Source organism: Rattus rattus, chromosome 3 (assembly GCF_011064425.1).
Source record: "Rattus rattus isolate New Zealand chromosome 3, Rrattus_CSIRO_v1, whole genome shotgun sequence".
Lineage (NCBI taxonomy): Eukaryota > Metazoa > Chordata > Mammalia > Rodentia > Muridae > Rattus > Rattus rattus.
In genome coordinates this window covers 213,708,585-213,733,829 of record NC_046156.1, presented here as the reverse complement: position 1 = coordinate 213,733,829, position 25,245 = coordinate 213,708,585, and the positions used below count along the sequence as shown (strand labels likewise).

General features: G+C 38.1%; 1 protein-coding gene across 3 annotated transcripts in view; it reads right to left on the bottom strand.

Moving 5' to 3' along the window:
- Tmem161b (transmembrane protein 161B) overlaps positions 1-25,245 on the bottom strand; it is an 81,285-nt gene that overhangs the window by 11,422 nt on the left and 44,618 nt on the right. The window contains exons 3-8 of one of the 3 annotated variants that reach the window (XM_032899082.1): positions 24,219-24,302; positions 22,387-22,484; positions 9,854-10,010; positions 1,594-1,745; positions 1,092-1,152; positions 360-500 (exon numbers count right to left, since the gene is read on the bottom strand). In XM_032899082.1, the coding sequence (XP_032754973.1) occupies positions 360-500; positions 1,092-1,152; positions 1,594-1,745; positions 9,854-10,010; positions 22,387-22,484; positions 24,219-24,302 (693 nt within the window). Of the gene's footprint in view, positions 1-359; positions 501-1,091; positions 1,153-1,593; positions 1,746-9,853; positions 10,011-22,386; positions 22,485-24,218; positions 24,303-25,245 lie in introns of those variants that run through there. The other 2 variants (XM_032899083.1, XM_032899084.1) reach the window with 2 other exon arrangements.

Here is a 25,245-nt window from a genome sequence, read left to right as displayed (position 1 = left end):
AATAAAAATATTAAAATATTAGAATAAACTTTAAGTACCTTAAAATAAACCTTTAAAAAGGAAATTTCATTAGATTTTCAGTGTGAATTGAAATATTATAAATCTCTGAATTAAAAAGAATTAACATAAGCCTTGATATTTTCACTTAAACAGGTAAAAATGAGTTTAACAACTAATGTATTTTTAAAACAGGCTTGAAATTTCAAACAGAAACTACTTGTAGGTAATAGGAAGTGGTGTGACATCAATATTTATTAATATTAATTTTTAATAGAATTCACTTTATCGCAATAATATACCTTAATTAAGATGGAAAACATATATTTATCTGCATGTGCTTATGTACATTTTCCGCTTACTGTGTAATTTTTTCTGTTGCCAAATTCAGGGCATCCAGATGCATTTGAGCCAGCCGTAATCCAGGAAATGTCAAAAAAGCCCCAATGAGTGAGCAGAAAACAGCCAGGAAAAATTTGAAAGTAAGTTTTGAAACAGGACCCCTAAAAATAAAGTTAAAAAAAAACTATTAAGTTTTTTGATAACTTACTAAGAAACATTTTTTCCATCCAGGTAATTTAGAAATCGTAATAATGTCGGTACATCAAAGTATGTACTACATAGATCCACATCAATCTTATTTATATCAGATCATGAACTATAAACTAAACCAGGTATTTCTTAAATAACAGCCAACAATCCAAGGTACACAATAAGGACATATGGCTCAGATACAAGGCAGTGTCATCTTTGGAGACAGTGGGATTGTAAGAGCAAACACAGCTAAGAAGAGTCTAACCAATGACTGTACAAAGTATGAGGAAGGCATTCCTGGAGGTGATGACCCAGGGCTGGCAACAGAGTTCAGGGGTAAGTCTCTCTCACAATGAAGTTTGGGGGTAAGCCCCTACTTGTCTGCATGCGCTGGCCCCAGGCTTGATCCCAATATTGAAATGTGGGAGGGAAAGAAGTGAGACTCCTATCTATTACAAGGGAATTATTTTTACTGATTAAATTCAACTATTTATAGTATGAACTGCTTTAAGAATGAAAAATGTTAAATGTAAATAATGTTCAACTTGTAAATAACTTACTGAGATTCTAAACCCTGCTTTTCAAGAAACTGCATCGCACTGTCTGAAAAATTTGTAAACCCTGTAGGGAAAAAGAGATTAGTCATCATAGCGTGAATATACTCTTCGAAAACAGAGCATCTTATATTCTAATGACTGGCTTCCGTCTGTGTTTAATAAGTAAACTATGATGCAATAAAAGTCAGTTATTAGCAAGAACAGTCTCTAAAATATCCCTTTGATACTTGTACATTCCATGAGTTCATAAAATTTAAATTAATTATCTTTAGCATTACAGAAATTGATTAAACCTTAAGAAAAAACTAAGGTGCACTATTTTGGGGATAAGGTTAATAAAACCTTATAAAACAATAACAATACAGATCTCGCTGAAGATTAGTAAAGGTTAAGTAGAACAGAAACCAACTTCAATTTTAAATATTTATCAGACTAAAACTTAAATACCAAAATAAAAATTATAAAACTAAAATTAACTTTTAAAGTAGTTGTATAAAACTTTTACCTGTTTCAAGTCCAAACTCCAGGTAGTTCTCTGTTACGATCAAAACTGCCATTGCTTTAACGAAGAAAAAAAATCCAAAGGTGACACAAACTGACCTCTCACCTCCATCTTCTACTTTAAAATAGTGTGTAGTTAATGAAAATAGAACTTTGCTGCAAAAGGAAAAGTTCAGGAAAAACCACAAATAACTTGTGGGAGCTATGCACAGCCACCTTTACATGATGCAAATCCAAAAGAATACACAGTACTCGCTCTGATTCTATCCGTCTCTGTCAGAGGTCCTTGGGAAGTGACAACTAATGAAAATCTTAATAGAAATAGAACACAAAGAGAAAATCTAATATGAGTTTATATTTTAAATTAAGGAAAAGTATGACAAAATTAAATTGTAATTATATAATGTATTTCTTATGTATATGATTCGAATTTAAGGTGGTAACAACAGAATCTGAAAACAACAGGTTCAGGACAGCAGCAGCTTGGAAAGGAGGGTAGAGGTTTTAGGCTGCTACTCTTATAGGGCACACTTATCAAACATTTATATTTATTACTTTCGCTTATACAGTACATATTGAAATACCACAGGAGTCATTTGTAACCACTAAACTATTAAATTTGAAAATTACTTATAGCTGCTGGTAAGCTGATATAAGAAAACTATTTAGAACCATCATTTATATGAGGGTTAAACAAAGACAATTCCAGAATATTCCAAACTGATCAAAGTCTCAACCTGCTTACCTTGAAAATAAACAAAAGAACATGTTACCTGAACCCCACATAACGCACATTCACTCCTTTAATTAGGATCAAATCAAATGTAACACAAACCTACCACTTGGCCCTCATGCTCCTTGAAAGGATAAATACACAACATAATGCGGCCAGTAAACAAATCTAGACATAAGCAACGTACAAAACAAACCACAGCTAAAGAGATCTGTGCCAGAGGTTAAGCAAAAACCTGGAAGTTATGCAGTTAGACATATATACAAAATGTAGTTAAGATCAAAACACAGAAATAACACCACTTTAGTAGCAAACCCTTGATAAAATTCAGCATCCCTTCATGATAGAAGTCATGGAAAGGCTAGTAATGGGTGAAGTGAACATCAACATATTAAAAGATATATATATAACACTCCATTAGCTACATCATATTAAATGCAGAAAACATCAAAAACATCACACTAAGATCTGGAATAAAATGAAGGATGTTCATTCTTTCCATTGTTATACAATAGTTTGAAGTCTTAGCTAGACCAATAGGACAGGAGAAGGAAATAAATAGGATACGAATAGGGGGAAAAAAAACAAAAACAAAGTATCCTTTTTTGCAGAAGATGTGATTATGTAAGAGTTCCTGACAACTCCACCAAAAATTTTTATAGATGATAAATACTTTCTGCAAAGTGAGACGATACAGAACACAGGAAAACCAAGAGCTGTTTTCTATACCAATGACAAATACAGCAAAAAAGAAATCTCATTTACAATAGCCATAGTAAATTAAAATAAAAGTGGCTAGCAATAAACCAAACCAAGATATAAAAGAACTCTACAATGAAAACCTTACAACAGAGAATAAAGAAATTAAGGAAGATACTAGAAGATTGAAGAGTGGCCATGCTTATGGATAGGCACAACTAATCTTGTGAATATGGCCATTCTGCCAACAGCAACTTAGAGTTAATGCAATTCGAATCAAAATTCCATGGCCTCTTCACAGACACAGAAAACCAAAAACCAATCCCAAGCATTTCCGGGCCAAAAGGAAGTAGGATAGCTATGGAGATGCTGATCTAAAAGATGTTGAGGGAGTTCCACCATACTTGATTTCAAATTATACCACAGTATACTACAATAATAAACACAGCATAGTACTGGCACAAAAACAGAGATCGATGGGAGAGAACTGAGAACCCAAATGTAACTACATTTATATAACTACAATGTAACTACAATTATATAGATTGTAAAGATGTCAAAGATATATTGAAGAAAAAGTGTATTTCATCACAGGATGCTGAGGCCTAGATATCGACATGCAAATAAAATTAGTTGCACAAAACAACTACAAAAGGATCAAGGGCCACTTCGAAGAATCCTGACACTATAACACTAGGAGAGGAAAAGCTTCCACTTACAAGAACAGGCAAGACGTTGGCGAATAACACGCCAGTACCCAAGGGAATAAAACCAACTGACAAATGGTATCTCACAAAACTCAGAAGCTTCTGTACAGCAACGTGAACTGTGCAACAAGTAAAAGGCCCGTTTACCAGCTATTCACTTATTGGGGATTCATGTACAAAATATATAACGAACTCAAACACAAAACATTAAGAAAATCAAGAATCCAACTAAAATATGGGCTATGGAACGGGAAGAGAAAATTCTCATACAAAGAGCCAGGAGACACCTTAAAAAGTGCTCGCCGGCACCGCTGCCCGTCAGGGAAATGCGATCACAACTCTTACAAGATTCCATGTCACCCCAATCCAAACCGCCATCTCCAGTAATACGAACAACAGCAAAGAGGGAAATCCTTATGTACTGCTGTTGGTGGAGGACAAACTAGTGGAAATCAGTTCTGAAGAAAACTGCTTAGGATCCAGCTACACTCCTCCTGGCCACATTCAAAGGACTCCATACTCTACCTCAGAGACACTCAGCATCCATGTTCATGGCTCCTCTATTCCCAAGAGCAAGAAAATACACAGCCGGGATATTCCAACAGACGAATATGTAAGAAAAGTGGGCATACAACACAGCGCTGTTCAGGCACAAAGAACAACAAAATAAATGGACAGACTGAAAAACTGGCATTTCAGGCCCACATTTCCTCTTATATTTGTATCCTAGTTGCAAAGTTTTGTTTTGTGTATTTAACTTGGAAAACAAGTTGAAACCAGGAATGGGGGTTATGGGAAGGTACCTTATAAGGGAGGGGAAAATAGATAATAGGCAAAAAGAAAGTAGCAGAAAAATTGGGGGTGGAGAGGCTTATGCAGGAAGCAGCATGTAAGAAAGGGTGTGTGGAAACCAATGGAGGCCTAAGAGGATCCACGGGATATAAAAGGAAGGAGACTGGGGTGAGCTTAACAAATTATGTGGAGGTGTGGGTGGGAGAATGGGCAAGTGGAAAGAAAACAGTAAGAAGGTTAATCAAAACTACGGATGTAAGAAAAAGCATTACGGAAACCGACTTGTTTAGCATGCTAATTTCAAAACAGTAGTTTGAGCAAAGGGACCCTATACAGATGGACAATGCCATTCCCAGAAGACACTGGTATTAAATAAAAATCACAGTGCGAGGCATGAAATGCTTCCCTATGAATTATTAGATGGGAAGGCCAAGAGATATTAAAATCTATCACAGATTATTGCCACTGCACTTGGCCATGCACCCTAGCTACATGGTAAAATCCTATTGCTCATGACACCACACACTTGGGCTACTGGATGTGAAGAAATGAATGTCACAGCAAACAGGGGACTTCCTGATAACTAACCTTCACAGTGCTACTCAGAGAACATTTCCTACCTCAACTGAACTTCATGGAAACTGAAATGTTTTCAACCACTGAGAGATGATATACTTATTTTTGTGACTATTATTAAAAATGCTAGTCTGATTTTTCCCTTATTCAAACGACTGTTTCCCACTTCTATTTTTCTTGGTGGAAAAGCAACTAAAAAATAATTACATTTTTCATTTTATATTATAAAATGAGACAAACAAAACCCTAAAAATATTAAATCTCTATTACAAATTTTCATTTAAAGCTAATTTAAAATAAGCACATTCACTCCTATGACCTATTTAGCAAAATCTTTCAAGATAACCATTCCAATTCAACAGTACAAAATGTTTGTAACATTACCTTAAAGTTTTATTCATATTTTACTAGATGTGTAGGCTTAATTATTACTTAGGAAAAAAAAGAAACATAAAATTCTTCCAGACATTAGAAAAAAGTATCACACATATTTTCAAGTATATCAAAAAATAACCTTACAGTGAGCCAGGGTCAATCCAACCAGATAACAGAGAAAAATACCAATCATAGATGTATCAAAGCATAAAGATGGGCATTATTTCAAAAGACAGAAATGACCAAGGTTCTAAATTCTAATAAAATAAAACGCCACCCTTGAATTTTTAGCTTCAGAAAAAAAGTCACTTCCTACCTAGAAGGAGCATATCAAACTAATTATAGATGAGGAGACAGACAAGGGACTACTTTTTAGCAGCTGTCTCTCATTCTACGGTTCTGACCAGAAATCGTAGTAGTCTGAAGTACTGATATCACAAAAAGCCTCATAAAGTTAGAAACAAGCCTGGGTTGGCAGACTGGCCAGTTACAAGTCTGTACGTGTGTACACACACAGAAGACAAGCTTAGACATGCTTGTTATATCAAGTTTTCAAGTTCAAGTTGGTACCCTGGCCAAGAGTCGGTAACTGTTCCTTTTGGATTAGATTTGACATCTAAAGCAAACTACTTCAGAGTTCCAACTTCCATACTAATTTGAAGCAACACATTTGTACAAATGAAGACTGTAGTCATTTGTAATCTTTTAAGGGATTTAGAAGTGGTTACCAACTGACTCACCCGACTTTGCTATGGCTGTTTCCCACAGCAAATAAGGGAGCATTTAACTTCGTTACCTTGCATGTCTATAAATAAAATGGCCTCAACTGGAAAGCCATAGGGACTTATTTTCATTTAAACTATTTACAACTTGGCTTTATAAATGTTTGCATGTCCATAATCATAGCAAATTAAAAAGTCAGTAGGTATAAAGACACGCACAATGCCTTCTGAATCTTACACATTTGACATTGTATAATATAGTGTGGGAATGTGACTAATGAGTTAGTCTTTAGCCAAGCACAATTGGTCTGAGAAGCTTTAGAATATAAATGTATACATTGTATACATTTATACACTATATACATCTTATACATTTGACACTGTATAATACAGTGTGAGAATGTGACTAATGAGTTAGTTCTTTAGCCAAGCACAATTGGTCTGAGAAGCCTTGGAATTCTTTGCAGCCCAGCTTTCTCCTTGAAATTCATGGAATTGACCTGACACTACTCTGTGCTACAGTTTATTCTGAAGAAAGTTTATTTTAAAAAACCTGCTTGTATGTTGTAAACTACTTAACATTTTTCCTTCTATCACAGGATCATTGGCTTTTGCTATGATTTTACCTTTTTACTTTTCATTTATTCCTAATGAGATTAAAACGCTTCATAATCCTAAGATCGTAGACATTTTTTGATAACTCTACAACGTCAAATGAAGCAAGGATCACCAGTCCAGGTACTTCCCTGTGCTGTGAGGTCTTTGCTGTCATCGGACACTGCAGCTCATGGCGTAAGTGGAACTGCAGCATACAGACTAGTCACTGATGACCTGCAGACATGCAAACCAGCAAGGGGAAAGCTCAGTCAGTGGAGTTTAGAGTGCACTGATGACAGAGGTGGCCACTTCCAGGCTCCAACACTTAAATTTATTGTCATGCATTCAAAATGCCAGTCTCCTTCTAGGACTCTCAAGACTACAGAAAACATTTCTGCTGTCGGATGTAAGTACATCAATATAAATAAACCAAGAAAAGAGACAAATGATTATGGAAATAAAATAACTGGCTTATGTAACTTAATCACTGAAATGATTAAGTTAAATGTATCTAATTTGAGAACTACTCTGACCAAGGATATTTCATTAGTAAGAACTGAAGAGAACTTCTGAGTCAATTACTATATATGTGCTTGGAATTCTGCAGACCTTCATTTGATTCCTAAGTAGGGACACACAGTAAGTAAGGAGATGGAGAAATCCCAGACGGTAGTCACTACTAGTAAATTTGGTTCACAGAGTTAGAGATGAGAGCAGGTATAGCTAGGACGAGCGTAGGCTGTCAGCACATTTTTCTCTGGTGTCAATGTAGGCATCTGGCACCTAATTCTGGCCTCTTGAATGGATGTAACTGCAGTAGGTTATCATCTCACACTCAGTGTTAAATAAAGCTCGCACACTCAAGTTACTTATACTGTTCTACTTCCTTCTTTCTCTAACATCTTCACAGAGAGCTAAAGCTTAAAGAAAATGGCCTGCCTGGCTTGTAAGTAAACTACCATTTTCTGTAGTCTCTACTAGAAGCACACAGCAAAGCCCAATACTTCTGTGGGGGAGATTGTTTAGAAACCTTTATGAGAACACCATTTAAATGGAGTAAAACTAGTAAGATTGCTTCCATCACATGAAGCAATGTGAAATAAAACGAAAAATGACAGAAAATATGTGAGTAGCTAGTTCCAAGTGTGTGTGTGTTTCTTTAGAAATATACCAATGGCTCTGCCCCAGAACATAATCTGTATAGGAAGCATATACATTCTCACATAGGTATAGACTGTAACTGAAGTGGGGAGAAAAGCATTCTATATGGAATATTTATCATTAATAAAGATATACAAAATGTAATCATGAGACAGGTTTTCATAGGAGTTAAAAATTAAAGACCTCATGAACATTTTAAACTATAGTAAAAGTCTAAGCAAGAATCATAAGAAAAGAGTTGAGAAAGTTAAGAAAATTTCCTAAAAACCATACACATGAATACAGACGATTCTAATAATGCTAATGTAGGTGACTCTACTGTCTCAGCAATGAGTACCCCAAATGTTGAAATGACGAGGAACTCAGCAGATAGGTAATTACAGAAAAGCTTCCTCGAATTCATGAACATGAATTTTCAAAACAAGTGATTTTACAAGAACAAGAGCAAATCCTCCCTAAGACACAGAATCTAACTTTTGTTTTGTTAATCTAAAGGGTAAAATAGGACTTAACAGAAAAATTTCAGAATACAAATAGTAATTAAAAAAACAAACAAACAGAAAATAGGAAAAAAAGGAAAAGAAGTTCCAGAGAGGTCGTACTTAGGTGGGGGAGGTACAACATGAGAGTTAACAGGGCATCCAGTTCTTCAACACTTTAAAGCTCTAAAGAAAACCTGGTTTTGCAGTGGAAGGGGAAGCCATGGGTCCTGCTAAGACTGAACCCCCAGTGAACTAGACTGTGGGGGGGAGGGCGGTAATGGGGGGAGGGTGGGGAGGGGAACACCCATAAGGAAGGGGAGGGGGGAGGGGGATGTTTGCCTGGAAACCGGGAAAGGGAATAACACTCGAAATGTATATAAGAAATACTCAAGTTAATAAAAAAAAAAAAAAAAAAGAAAAGAAAACCTGGTTTTGAATTTTCTGCTGAGCCAAAATATCAAACAATTAAGACAGCTTGACATACGCAACACTTCAAAAGCTTCTTTCTAAAGAATATCACACAAGAGTTCATGCTTTCACACAGTGAGCCAAGGGACACCTCAAAGGTTCACAGGGACTTTAGGAGGACAGCAAGGAACAGTGTTCCAGGGCAAGACCTCTGCAAACAAGGCTGGTGAAGCCGGAAGTGGAGAGGGTGTGACAGCGCAGGGCAGCCTGATGACCTGAGCTCTCAAACCAGCATGGTAGAGAATGCAGACTCCAGCCAGCTGTCTGTCCTCTGCTCTACCAACATGTGCACACACAGAGTAACACACTAAACATAACTGTCTAAAGTTTATAAAGAAATGAGGGTTTCAGAAGGAGAGTTCTATGGCAAACAAGACGGACCTGACGCATTGACCCACTGATGCATCACTGCTCCGGAAAAGCTTACTTCCCATGAAATGAAAATAAATTATTGAAGGACGGCAATAAAATATGCTTTATACAAACAATATTCTCATAGGAAACTTAATAAAATGCTGTCTGCATTGGAGGGAGTGGAGGAGGAGAACGGAACATCATAATATCTATGTCTCAGGATCACAGAGGAATTAAGCACCTGGAAGGAAATCCTTCCTTTGTTACAGAGGGGAAAATGTCTGGTCGCCTTTCTGATATTCTACATGGATAAGAAAGAAATGGAATGAAATTACACCTTTTTCTACATTTCCCTATTTTGAAATTTTTAAGAAGTTATAAAAAGAATGTTTGTTGAACACAATCAAGTTACACTGTACACATATAAGAAACTGTCAAAGAAGAAAGTTCATATATCCTAAAAATTCTGTAAAGAACTCAAAAAGGAAAATTCTCTAACAATCGACGAATTTTTTCACAATTAAACACAAGGTCTAATGGTATAAGTTAAAAAAAAAACCAAGTAAGTTCACAGTGTTAATGATGGTTTGAAGGATACATTGCAAAAGACAAAACCAGGAGGCACCAGACTAAGCTGATATTCATTTCCTGTGTGGGCTTCATAAAGCTGTAATAGACTTCAGTTACTAAATACACAACAGTAGCAGCCACCGTGAAGTCCACCAGCCACTGGTATTCTGGAAAGTAATGCAGTGCTGAAAAAGAAAAGGTCAAGACAAGTTGCAGTTAAATTTTAAGCTTACAAGGATAAATCCATATACCATTAAGAATGTTAGACTCCATCCTATTTGCACACTTGAACTGTAAATTTTACTACTATTAAATATGAAGGGGGGGGGTGTTGAGGAACTGGGGATAGCCACCAGAGGGTTCCAGACACCAGGGAAACGAGGTTCCCAGAACCCAACCAGGATGATTTTAGCAGAGAAGGGGACCACCTCCAGTAGATAAGACACAATCCCTGGGGGAGGGATAGGGGCCACACACCCATCTTAAAGTTTTGAACCCAGAAATGTTTCTGTCCAAAGGAAGAACAGGGATAAAAAATGGAGCATAAGCTGAAGGAAGGACCATCTAGGACTGCCCCACCTGGGGATACATCCTGTCTGCAGATACCAAATCCAACACTGTTGCCACTGCCAAGAGGCACCTGCTGACAAGAACCTGGAGTGGCTGTTGCCTGGGACTTTCTGTCAGCAACTGACCAATGCAGATGTGGATGCTTGGAGCCATCAGACTGAGCTTAGGGACTCTGGTAGGGGAGCTGGTAGAAGGAGCGGAGAAGTTAACCCGGACTGCAACCCCACAGGAAGAACAAGAGCAGCTGGCCAGCCGGCCCAGTGCTCCCAGGGACTAGACACTAGCCAAGGAGTGTACACAGGGGCTTCCATGGCTCCAGAGACATAGGTAGAGAAAATGGTCTTGTCAACGGGAGGGGAGGCCCTTGGTCCTGGAGGGGTGTGGCAGGAGAAGGAGGTGGGGTGGGGCAGGAGAGGGTGGGTAGACGGGGAAGACCCTCACAGAGGCAAAGGGGAGGAGAGGGAGGTTGTGGGATGGGGAGTTTGTGGAGGGGTAACCAGGAAGTAGGATATCATTTGAGATGTAAACAAATGGAGTGATTAATAAAAATAAAAAATGCATCAAATTTTAAAACCAAATTTTGATAGTTTATAAATTAAGTAATGAAAATAATTCTGAACTGATCTTTACAAATTATTTATATTGCTGTTAAAACATGAATGCAAATGTATTTGTTTTCTTAACCCACTAGCTTATTTCTACAAAAATTACATGAATAATTTTCTTTTGGTTATATTTAGTTATTATATTGACTTCAATGAATGCAATTTGGTTTAAACTACAGAAGTTAACATTTGTTCTTAACCACTGATAGAAGAGGAGTAACTCTTGAGTTACTACACAAACAGTAAGTGAACAAGCGCACTTTTTATTCTCTCTTAGAAATAAGAGGGGGACATGATCTGGTGGTATTGGGTGGGGGGAAAGGACTGAAGCCCTGAGGGCCAGCAGAAAGAATGGAAACAGGTGACCTCAGAAGGAAGGAGGCTGGGAGGACCCTCCAGAATGTACCAGAGACCTGGGAGGAGAGAGACCCTTACGACTCAAAAGGAGGACCCTAGATGAAAGGCCCTATAGTGGGGAGAGGCAACTTCTAGAACCCACCTCCAGCAGAAAGACAGAGCATCAAGTGAGGGATGGGGTTGCTATTCTACAGCCAAAGCTCTGACCCATAATTCCTCCTGTCTGAAAGAAATGCAGGGATGGAAATGGAGAAGAGCCTGAGGAAAAGAACCCAACAGGCCCAAAGTCGGTTTCAGCTCAAGGGGAGGCCCCAAGACCTGACACCATTACTGAAGCTATGGGCTGTTCACAAAAAAACAAAAACAAAACAAAACAAAACAAAACAAAAACCTGCCATGACTGCTCTCCAAAAGACCCAATGAGCAGCTGAATCAGATGCAGATATGTGCACCCAACCAACTAACAGAAGCTGCTGGCCCCTCTGGATAAATTAGGGAAAAGCGGAGGAAGCTAAGGAGGAGGAGAGCAACCCTGTAGGAGGACCAGCAGTCTCAATTAATCTGGACCCCTGAGATCTCCAACCAGGCAGCATACACCAGCTGAGACGAGGCCTCCAACACATATACAGCAGAGGACTCCACGGTCTGGGTTCAGTCAGAGAAGATGCACCTAACCCTCAGGAGACTGGAGGCCCCAGGAAGTTTAGAGGTCTGGTGGGGTAGGTAGGGTAGGGACATCTTTGTGGAGACTGGGGAGGGGATACAAGGGGTGGGGTTATTGGATGTGGAACCTTTAGGTGGTGGACTGGGAGGGGAATAAAAACTGGAGTATAAAATTAATTAATAAAAGAAGAAAAACTGATATAATGCTGATTTTTACATACAGCCACAGCCCTTCAAAAAAATGACTCCATAATTCAGCGCTTATTCAAAATACAATTTTCTGACAAGTACAACTAATTACACATTTGATTTAAACTTTTTTCAATGTATAGTGTGTGATTTATTTCCTCCAAATATGATAATTACCAATTATGTACACAGGCAACCCAAGTAAAACTGATATCCTTGACTATATTAACCTATCTGATCACATTTTTTATTTCTATTCAATAAAAATATTGAATTCATATTCATATATTTCTCTTCAATAAAATAGCAGGAGTCAAAAGAAGTTCCCAAGGGCAGAAAGCTCAGCTGTGAAGTGACCCCTCCGCAGAGCCATACAGACATGGCATGCACTAAAGGAAGCACATCGTCAAGGGACATGCCACTGCTACTCTGCTTAACAAGAATGCTCCTGACCAAAACTGTTGTTCTTCCTATGGGGCTGCAAACCCCTTCAGCTCCTTCAGTCCTTTCTCTAACTCCTCCATTGGGCTCCCCATGCATGGCTTCAGCTGCATACGTAGCAGAGGATGGCACTGTCTGGCATCAATAGGAGGAGTAGTTCTTGGTCCTGTGAAGGCGTGTTGCCCCAGTGTAGGGGATGCCAGGGTGGTGAGGTGGAAGAGCATCTTTACAGAAGGAGGGGGAATGGGGAATGGGAGAGGGGTTAACCAGGAAAGGAGGTAACATTTGAAATATAAATACATAAAATATCCAATTAAAAAAATGGTCCTGATATTAAATAACCAGTTATTAAACTAGTACCATTTGCAAGTAGTTCTCAAAACTGTCTACATAAAACCGTATGTTCAAGAAACTACATGCTAAAGCCACATTACTGAAGTAATTGTTAAAAAATAGCCAAGTTCTCACTGGGTTGTTCTTTGACATCCAGATTATAACTGTGCCCAATTATTTACTTTTTTATAAATTAGAAAAAAGGCTGACACCTAATGGTATCTGCTACTCTCATAGATGGTGTCCATTCTAATCGCCACCAGGGAGGCTTCCTCCAGCAGCTGCTGGGAAGGTGCAGCCACAGCAGAGCAATACTTTATGCATTATCCAAACTATTGTTTAGGCTGGTGTAGCCATCTTACTACGTGGCAAAATAGAACGCCAAGGAAAAGTAATGAGGGTAGGGAATGCCACTACAAACTCATCCAAGTAAACTCCATGAAAGACATTGAAATTCTGAAGACATGTATACATATATAAGGGCACCCAAGTTCATAAAAGAAACACTACGACAAATAAACTTACATTCTGACCCTCGAACACTGATAGTGGAAGACTTATACCCGACTCAGACAGAGAAATGAAGGACCTAACAGACCTTAAAAACCAAGTGCACCTACCGAACTCCTTCTATGAAGCCACAATTACTCTTATACCTAAACCACACAAAGACCCAACAAAGAAAGAGAACTTCAGACCAATTTCCCTTATGAACATCGACGCAAAAATACTCAACAAAATTCTGGCAAACCGAATCCAAGAGCACATCAAAACAATCATCCACCATGATCAAGTAGGCTTCATCCCAGGCATGCAGGGATGGTTTAATATACGGAAAACCATCAACGTGATCCATTATATAAACAAACTGAAAAAACAAAACCACATGATCATTTCATTAGATGCTGAGAAAGCATTTGACAAAATTCAACACCCCTTCATGATAAAAAGTTCTGGAAAGAATAGGAATCCAAGGACCATACCTAAACATAGTAAAAGCCATATACAGCAAACCAGTGGCTAACATTAAACTAAATGGAGAGAAACTTGAAACAATCCCACTAAAATCAGGGACTAGACAAGGCTGCCCTCTCTCCCTACTTATTCAATATAGTTCTTGAAGTTCTAGCCAGAGCAATCAGACAACAAAAAAAGGAGGTCAAGGGATACAGATCGGAAAAGAAGAAGTCAAAATATCACTATTTGCAGATGATATGATAGTATATTTAAGTGATCCCAAAAAAGTTCCACCAGAGAACTACTAAAGCTGATAAACAACTTCAGCAAAGTGGCTGGGTATAAAATTAACTCAAATAAATCAGTAGCCTTCCTCTACACAAAGGAGAAACAAGCCGAGAAAGAAATTAGGGAAACGACACCCTTCATAATAGACCCAAATAATATAAAGTACCTCGGTGTGACTTTAACCAAGCAAGTAAAAGATTTGTACAACAAGAACTTCAAGACTCTGAAGAATGAAATTGAAGAAGACCTCAGAAGATGGAAAGATCTCCATGCTCATGGATTGGCAGGATTAATATAGTAAAAATGGCCATTTTACCAAAAAGCGATCTACAGATTCAATGCAATCCCCATCAAAATACCAATCCAATTCTTCAAAGAGTTAGACAGAACAATTTGCAAATTCATCTGGAATAACAAAAAAACCCAGGATAGCTAAAACTATCCTCAACAATAAAAGGACTTCAGGGGGAATCACTATCCCTGAACTCAAGCAGTATTACAGAGCAATAGTGATAAAAACTGCATGGTATTGGTACAGAGACAGACAGATAGACCAATGGAATAGAAGTGTAGACCCAGAAATGAACCCACACACCTATGGTCAGTTGATTTTTGACAAGGAGCCAAAACCATCCAATGGAAAAAAGAGAGCATTTTCAGCAAATGGTGCTGGTTCAACTGGAGGTCAACATGTAGAAGAATGCAGATCGATCCATGCTTATCACCCTGTACAAAGCTTAAGTCCAAGTGGATCAAGGACCTCCACATCAAACCAGACACACTCAAACTAATAGAAGAAAAACTAGGGAAGCATCTGGAACACATGGGCACTGGAAAAATTTCTGAACAAAACACCAATGGCTTATGCTCTAAGATCAAGAATCGACAAATGGGATCTCATAAAACTGCAAAGCTTCTGTAAGGCAAAGGACACTGTGGTTAGGACAAAGCGGCAACCAACAGATTGGGAAAAGATCTTTACCAATCCTACAACACATAGAGGCCTTATATCCAAAATATACAAAGAACTCAAAAAAGTTAGACCATGAGGGAGACAAATAACCCTATTAAAAATGGGGTTCAGAGCTAAACAAAGAATTCACAGCTGAGGAATGCCGAATGGCTGAGAAACACCTAAAGAAATGTTCAACATCTTTAGTCATCAGGAAATGCAAATCAAAACAACCCTGAGATTTCACCTCACACCAGTGAGAATGGCTAAGATCAAAAACTCAGGTGACAGCAAATGCTGGCGAGGATGCGGAGAAAAGGAACACTCCTCCATTGTTGGTGGGATTGCAGACTGGTACAACCATTCTGGAAATCAGTCTGGAGGTTCCTCAGAAAATTGGACATTGAACTGCCTGAGGATCCAGCTATACCTCTCTTGGGCATATACCCAAAAGATGCCCCAACATATAAAAAAGACACGTGCTCCACTATGTTCATCACAGCCTTATTTATAATAGCCAGAAGCTGGAAAGAACCCAGATGCCCTTCAACAGAGGAATGGATACAGAAAATGTGGTACATCTACACAATGGAATATTACTCAGCTATCAAAAACAACGAGTTTATGAAATTCGTAGGCAAATGGTTGGAACTGGAAAATATCATCCTGAGTGAGCTAACCCAATCACAGAAAGACATACATGGTATGCACTCACTGATAAGTGGCTATTAGCCCAAATGCTTGAATTACCCTAGTTGGCTAGAACAAATGAAACTCAAGACGGATGATCAAAATGTGAAGGCTTCACTCCTTCTTTAAAAGGAACAAGAATACCCTTGGCAGGGAAGAGAGAGGCAAAAGATTAAAACAGAGACTGAAGGAACACCCATTCAGAGCCTGCCCTACATGTGGCCCATACATATACAGCCACCCAATTAGACAAGATGGATGAAGCAAAAAAGTGCAGACCGACAGGAGCAGGATGTAGATCGATCCTGAGAGACACAGCCAGAATACAGCGAATACAGAGGCGAATGCCAGCAGCAAACCACTGAACTGAGAACGGGACCCCCGTTGAAGGAATCAGAGAAAGAACTGGAAGAGCTTGAAGGGGCTTGAGACCCCATATGTACAACAATGCCAAGCAACCAGAGCTTCCAGGGACTAAACCACTACCTAAAGACTATACATGGACTGACCCTGGACTCTGACCTCATAGGTAGCAATGAATATCCTAGTAAGAGCACCAGTGGAAGGGGAAGCCCTGGGTCCTGCTAAGACTGAACCCACAGTGAACTAGACTGTCGGGGGGAGGGCGGCAATGGAGGGAGGGTGGGGAGGGGAACACCCATAAGGAAGGGGAGGGGGGAGGGGGATGTTTGCCCGGAAATGGGGAAAGGGAATAACACTCAGAAATTAAAAAAGAAATACTCAAGTTAAAAAAAAAAAAAAAAAAAAAAAAAGAAACCAAGTGCACCTAACAGATAACACAACATTTCACCAAACACAAAACTATTTACTTTCTTCTCTGTACCTCATGAAACTTTCTCAAAAATTGATCACTTATTTGGACTCAAAGCAAGTCTCAACAGACACAACCAAATTTAAATAACTTCCTGCACTCTATCTATCATCATGGACTGAAGGTGAATCTCAACAACAGAAGCAACAAGAAGCTTGCAAACTGATGGGAACTGAACAACTCTACTGAATGAAAACTGGGTCAAGACCAAAATAAAGAAAGTAAAGGCCTCCTAGAATTCAGTGAAAATGAATACACAGCATATCCAAACTTATGGGACACAATGAAAGTGGTTCTAAATTTATGCAAGTTCAGAGAATTAAGTGTTTACATAAAACAAAGAAAACAAAACTAGAACGATCTCGTATAAGCAACTTAATAGTACACATCAGGATTCCAGAACAAATAAAGAAATAATACCCAAAAAAGAGTAGACAGAAAGAAATAAACTCAGGGCTGAAATCAATAAATAAGAAAAAAGTGTGCAAAGAATGAATAAAATGAAAAGTTGGTTCTTTGTGGATATCAGCATTGATAAGCTCTTAGTCAAATTAACTAAATGGTGAAGAGAAAAAAATCCAAATTAATAAGAGGTAGAGATAAAAAGGGAACATTACAACAGACACCTAGAAATGCATAGAATCATAAGGACAAATTTTAAAAACAAATGTACTTTACTAAACTGAAAAACCTAAAAGAAATGGAGAAACTTCTTGATATATACAACTTAACAAAGTTAAATCAAGATCAGATAAACAATTTAAGTACCTACAACACCTAGTGAAACAGGAGCAGTCATTAAAAGTCTACCAACCAATAAAAGCCCAGGGCAAGGTTAATTCAACAGAGAATACTAACAGACCTTTAGAAAAGAACTCATATAAGTACTCCTCAAATTATTTTGCAAAACAGAAACTGAAGGAAGACTGTCTAATTCTTTTTATGAGGCCACAATTACCTTAATACCTAAACCACCTACAGACCCAACAAAGAAGAGAATTACAATCTAATATCTCTTAATAACAAAAATGTATTAATTCTTAATAAAATACTTGCAAACCAAATTCAAAAACATGATCATCCATCATCGAGTAAAAAGGTCGTAAAAAGGTAGGAGTGGTTCAACATAAATAATAGACACAATCCACCAAATAAACATAAAGTACAAACACAACACTATCATCTCATTAGATGCAGAAAAGGCCTATGACAAAAATCCCACAACCCTTCATGATAAAAATCCTAGAAAGACTAGGGATACAAAGGACACACTTAAACATAATAAATGCAAGTTGTAGGAAACCTATAGCCAACATAGACCTAAACTGAGAGAAACTCAAAGAATTTCCAGTAAAACCAAGAAAAAGACAAAGGTGTCCACTCTCTCTCTCCATCTATTTACTATATAGTACTTGAAGTCTTAACTAGAGTAATCAGATAACTGAAGATCAATGACATACAATTAGTAAATGATAAGACAGGATATATAAGAAACCTTAAAATGTCCACCAGGAAACTTCTACAGCTGATAAACACTTCAAGCAAAGTAGCAAAATTTGAAACAAAAATCAGTATACAAATGACAAACTGAGTGAGAAATAAAACAGGGAAGCAAAACCTTTCATAATAGCCTCAAAAGCAACAAAATCACATGGGACTCCTCTAACATAGTAAGTGAAATCAGTGTATAATAAAAATTTTAAGACACTGAAAAAAGAAATTGAAGACATCAGAAGATGGAAAGATGCCCCATGCTCATCAATAGGTAGTGTTTATACTGAAAACTGCAATCTCACTAAAATTAATCTACAGATTCAATGCAATCCCCATCAAAATCACAACACAATTCTTCACAGAAACTAAAAGGACAATTTTCAGCTTCATATGAAAACACAAGAAACTGAGAATAGCTAACACATGATGGAATAAAGGAACTGCAGGAAATATCATCATACCCCACGTCAAGGTATACTACAGAACTATGGTAATAAAAGCAGCATGGTATTGTTATAAAAGTAGGTACACAGATCAGTGGAATCAAGCTAAAGACCCACACATATGGACACCTGATTTCTGACAAAGCCAGAAATTCACACTGGAAAAAACATTAACAAATGATGCTGGTCCTACTGGATGGTTGCCTATAGATGAATGAGTAATACAGATATTACTATATACAATACATATACAATATATTTACTTATACAATATAATACAATTACTATATACAATACTATATACAATACATAACTTTAAATGGATAAAGGCCCTTAACATAAGGCCAGCCATACTGAATCTGACAGAGGAAAAAGTGAGGAAAAGTCTTGAATTCCTTGGCGAAGGAAAAGATTTTCTGAACTGATTACAGACATAAAGAACAATTAAAAAATAGATTTTTATGAAACAAACTGTAAAGCTTCTGTATGGTACAGAATACCATCATTTTTGACAAGTGATAGATTACATAGAGAACGGGGAAAGATTTTTACTAATTACACATCCGGTAAGGGCTAATATTCAGAATATGTAAAGAAAAATACTAGACATCAAGAAACGTAACCCAATTTAAAAATTTGGTACAGGTCTGAACGAAGAATTCTCAAGAGAAATCATGAATAGCTAAAAATCACTTAAAGAAATGTTCAACATCTTTAGTCATCAGGGAAACCCAAATCACAATTACTTGGAGATTCATATTATTCCTGCAAGAATGGCCAAGATCATTACAACAATGACAGCTCATGGTGGCCCAGATGTGGAGTAAGGAACATTTATCTATAGCTGATGGGAACACAAACTTGTATAGTCACACTGAATTCAGTGTGGCAGTTCCTCAGGACGCTGAGAGTCCATCTACCTCAAGATCTAGTGATACCGCTCACGGGCACAAACCCGAAGGGTTCTACATCCTACTAGAGATACTTGCCCAGCCATGTTCATGGTTACTCTTCAGAGTCAGAAATGAGAAACCATGTAGATGCCCACCAACTGATGAATGAAAACTGAAAATGTGGTACACTTCATAATGAAATGTTATGCAGCTGTTAAAGAAAAAGACCCTGAAATTATGAAACTTGCAGGTAATTGGATGGCGTTAGGAAAAAATCATCTGGAGTGAGGTAACCCAGACCCAGAACGACAAATATGCTGATATGTGGATGTCAGCTTTCAAGCCTTCACTTGGCATGCTCCAAATATAACTAGACAGCCATGGATAGTTGGTACTGAATAGCAGGCTAGCAGGATTGGGGACCTCCCAAAAAAGCTGAAATGAAGTATATAGTTATAGAGAGACAAGAGGGAAACTGGAGTGGGAGGATTAAATAGGAAGAAGATGGAATAGAGGGTAAAGAATGAGATATCAGAAGGGACAGCTAAGGACCAGTTGAGGGGTCATATGAAAGCCTACAGAAGCTTCCTATTACTCATGCATGAACAAAACGTAATTGGAGTAATAATGCCCCAACTAGACAGCTTTCACCACCAAGTGAAAACTTCAGTGCTAGGAATAGGTAACATCTAGTTTGCGTAGGCAAAGAGGTGCCAGGGAAAGCGCAAACATCTCAGGCCATTAGATGCTCTCTACAAATTATGGTAAGGCCCTATTGCTGAAGACAGCACATACAATTTCATTGAACACAAAGAGGGCAAGCTGATAGCTAACCAGAGCCTTTCTGGCTACTGCCTAGGTTCATGGCACTGGAAGAAACGCTGCATGTACAAGAGGAAAAGGTAAACATTAACTCAACTACGAAGCCTGTGATCTGTAATGATAACCTGCCTGCAGGATATGCTGGTGCAATACTCACACATGTTGTGCGAGTGACCACCCACTCTTTGGCTGGATTGAAATCCCACTCCAGGGCATGGAAGCCACACCTGCACTGCTCAGGTGGCCATCAGAGACTGGATAGGCCACAGGCCTAGGAGAAGAGCAAATAGTATTGTTCTGCTAAATAAAGGAGCATCATGATTCTTAAGGACACTTTGCTAGACATCATTGTCTTGCTTAGCCATCATCAGATAGCTTCCTACTGCAGGAGACAGGATCTGACGCAGACATCTAACTGAACAGTGTGCTTCAGAAGAGTCAGTCCTGACTAGGATGTCTTTATCAATTCAAACTCTCCTTACAGGGTTCAGGAAGCCACACTGTAGAGGAGGAGGGAAGACTGTAAGAGAGGAGAGGTGACAGTGTCTTCCAGACACAGACCTCACAGAGACTGGCAGCACAGCATGCAAGGACCTGCTAAAGTGGAAGTCAGACGGGACCCCAATGCAAGAACAGTGGATATGGGATTCACTCCTACAAACGGACACTGGCTTGCAAAGGCAAATCATTTTCTCCAGTCTCGGCTTAGTGGGTTTTTTTTAGTCACACTTAAGTGTGCCCCGTGTCCAGCAACAGATGGCCAGCACAAAACTAATTCCCTGGTATTTTTGTTAATTTTCTGTCTCATAGTGTTTAGGGTATTTTTGTCTTACTGATCTTTTGCTTTTTTATTATGGTATGCAGTTCTGTGTTTGTAATAGATTTTAGTGGGATTTTGTTGGCAGTGGCGGTGGTGGTGCTTTGTGTGGTTTTGTGACTTTTTAAAATTCTGGCTTGATTGGGGTTTTTTTGTTTTGTTTTATTTTCTAAACAAGGGGGGAGAGGCTTGGAGCTGATAGAGTGAAGAAGTGGGAGGATCTAGAGGAGTTAGGGGAGAGGAAATCTTGATCAGAATATAAAGTATAATTTTTTAAATAAAAAATTGATTAACGTGGTAGTTCCCCATTTTTCATGTATCCCAGTGGGGTTCTTATATCTGATTTAGAATCAAATCAGATATGAAGCCAAAGTCCCAGAACCAATGAATTTTTTCAAGATTTGTATGAGATTAATGTATGAGAGTACACTGTAGCTGTCTTCAGAAACACCAGAAGAGGGCATTGGATTCCATTATAGGTGGGTATGAGCCACCATGTGATTGCTGGGAATTGAACTCAGGACCTCTGAAAGAGCAGACAGTATTCTTAACCACTGAGCTACCTCTCCAGCCCTGAATCAATGAATTTTTTAAGATGAAAATAGGAATCTTTATTTCTAAAGATCTCTTCAATAGTATAATGTATAAGGCTTGAAAACCAGTTAGGAACAACACTTCAGACACCTTCCCCTCTAACATTCAATTAGCTTTATATAAAATTCATTTTAAACCTAAAATCATTATAGTCATATTATTACAGAAACAAGGGGGAAAAGTTCATTATTTATTTTGATACACTCATTATTAATTGAGTTAATAGGTGAATTGTGAATAAAATCTTCTCAACTTCTTAATCCCTAATACCATTAGAATAGTTGAGTTACTAAAGTTTAGATAACTAAATTTGCAAATGTAGTTTAAAGTTCATTATGACAGTAATAGATTATTAAAGGAGATAAGATTGAAATTTATGATCACAAGACTGGTTTCAGCCCAATAACCAGAAGCTGTAGCAAGGCTGAGTAAACGTGCCATTCTCCAGACTGGGGAGAATACCATATAAACGGAAGAGAGAAATTTTATTTGAATATAGTCTTTGGAACTGGAGAAAGTCAGTTGTTAGATTCCATGCAAACAAAACATAGCTACAACAGATACAATATTTTCACTGCCGTGGACTGGTGTATGCAGAACACTTTACAAGATTCCCCTTACCTAAAGTATCCACTTCTGTAACGGACTTGGTTTCTAGATGAAGGTCAATGTCTTTTGGAATGGTTAGTGGCTTATTTTCAATATGGCCATTGTATTTTCTGCAAAAATTAGAAAAGTAACACAAAAACAAAATACTTAGTTATCCAAGCACTTACATTATCCTAAATGCAAGATTTTAGTTTCATTCTAACCTTACTCTAGAGGAGGTCAGATACTCAAAAGCAGTTTTCCAAAGCAGACTACAAGATGCTGAGGTAAATTATGTGACTGTCAGTGATCAGAGGGAGAATTACCTAAACTGCAAGAGCATCACAATCTTGCTTGCCTGCTAGCATCATGTTTCACACCCATCTTTCCTACTCTCTTTTGCAAATTAAAAAGCACCCCTAGTATCCCTTTGGTAGGTACAAGATTAAAGGAAAGGAGGAGAAAATGAAATTCTCTTTGAATGTACATGTACACACACATTCACAAAAACAGCTGTAATGTAGGTCAGAGATGAGTAAGTTATCAAAGTTAATGTTCGTAGGAAATTCAGAAACATGAAAAGGCAACCGTGCAGGTGCCTCCGAAGATGTACAGATGGAGGAAACTAACGAAGCTCTGTAAGTGTAGTCTGCCACTCCCAAACTTAAGCTTTAAGGACAATCAAATGGATGTACAAAGTTTTAATAACATTACTTTCAATTCTGTATTTCCTCATAAGTAAGCAGGCATGGGGGGCTCTTGGTGACAGTATCTCACCCAAATGAACAAGCCCTGATTGCTGTTATTAGTGAGAAGAGAGAACATCATCAGGGTGTTCCCACACTGAGCTATCCGGGAAGAGCTGGACACTCAGCTCAGCGGACACTGCCTGCCAGCATGGCTTGCATAAACCCCCTGGTTTGCTCTAGAATGGCATAAACAAGGAATGGTTATATACATGGCTGCTATTGAGGAGGTCATCTTCTGTACCAGCCTGTGGCACACGAGAACCCATTCTAAAAAAAGAGCAAATTAACAGACTATGAGGAATCCAAAAAGAATCGGAATATTTTTGAAATGAATAATAAACTACATAATTAAATCCATGGTAACATGGTAACAATGGCCAACAGCAAAGTTTTAGTGGATGAAACAAAGAACAAAAAATAAAGAAAATAAAAACCAACCTGTATCAAAAAACTGCTTCTTAAATACATAAACTTGAGAAATCCATTTGACATTTTTTAAAAATTATTTTTTATTATTTTTATATGTGAGTTTTTCTGCCAGAATCTGTGCAGCACATGCATGCAGTGCTCTTTGAAGACCAGAAGAGGGCATTATAGTCAACAGAACTGGAATTAGACAGATGGTGAGCTGTCATCTGGGTGCCAGAGACAGAATCAGGACCTACAGAACAGCTGGTACTCTTAACCACCGAGCCATCATTCTAGCCTTCGAATCAACAGAATTTTAGTAAATGTAAATTAAATTATGTAGGGTGGCTGTCTATAGCATGTTGCAGCTGCACATAAAATTGCACAAAAACATTGGTTAAGAATACTTTATTAAAGTACTGAAATTTAAAAAGGGGAAGGGCTCATGATTAATAATCCACTGAAATTCAAGATTAATATAAAAGATATCCTCAGTTGATGGATGCCCAGTTGAGAACATTAAAGCTGATATGGACTTTCTCATCAACATACTTTTTCTAAAAAGAACCCCCATGCTCCCACCCCCGGCAAAGACTCCAAAATGGCATGTAAATATCAATAAAATAGTTCTCATAACTTAATGAGAATAATAATAATCAATCAATTAATTAATGTTTAATAAGTTAGAAGCTCATCAACATAATTTACCTGTCTTTTTTACTTTTTCCTTTCTGCTGCTTCCCTGCAAGGATTCTTAATTCTTCTTCGGAAGGGTGTTGATACCATCTCAAGCTAAGGGAGGAAAAAAGAACCCTGTGAAGTAAGTCACTTAAATGACCAAGTCATCTGTTTACTCTCCAAGTCTTTACTGAGTTTCCAATTGGAGGACACTGTGTGGAAATAGGTGACAAGTATGGTGCAAAGAGACACTGCTGCTAAGCCGTGGGCTGAGATGCTCGCCCTGCCAGCATTAGTAAGCACTTACTAGATGCCAGGCCCTGCTACCCTGTATTTCTAACAGTTGCCATTTCATAGGCAAAAATGACACCAACTCTACAAGCAATTTTCCACCTATGGTCCATTCAAACCAAGAGATAGTTATCTTTAAGAGAGCTGACAGCATGCTCTCACATTTACAAATCTTTCCTTTTCTTCCTTTCTATTACACAAAATATCCATGTCATTTAATCTTCCCAAGCACCAACCACTTCACTATGACTTTCCTGCTTTACTGAGGTCTCACTATTTACCAGTCACTTAAATATAATAGTTATATCTTACCCTTAGTGTATCCATATTCTACTATCATTTTTGTGCAATGCTGTAAACTCTCCCCACTCTACAGCAAACACTACTCCAGACCTGTGCTGTACCTGGTCTTCTGTAGCCATGACTATCACAACACTCTCTTACCTGATCTTCCTGCTTCCCCTTGGACATCCTCCTCGTCCTCCTACCCTGAGCCCATTCTTAGTGCTTTTCCATAATAGATACTCTATCAAAGTACATCAGCCAATTTAAACCCTTCTCAAGGGTGCTCAGGCAGAACAATGCATAGACTACACAGAGGCTTTCATCAAGGTCCTCACCCCTATATTGCTGCAAAGAAGGAATACATATCTTGTGTTGCTATACTACTTTTTAAATCACGAACTCTAGATTATAATGAGATAGCTAAACTTAAATATCAACAACTAACTTGCTGTTTCAAAAAATGCTACAGAATTGACAATTT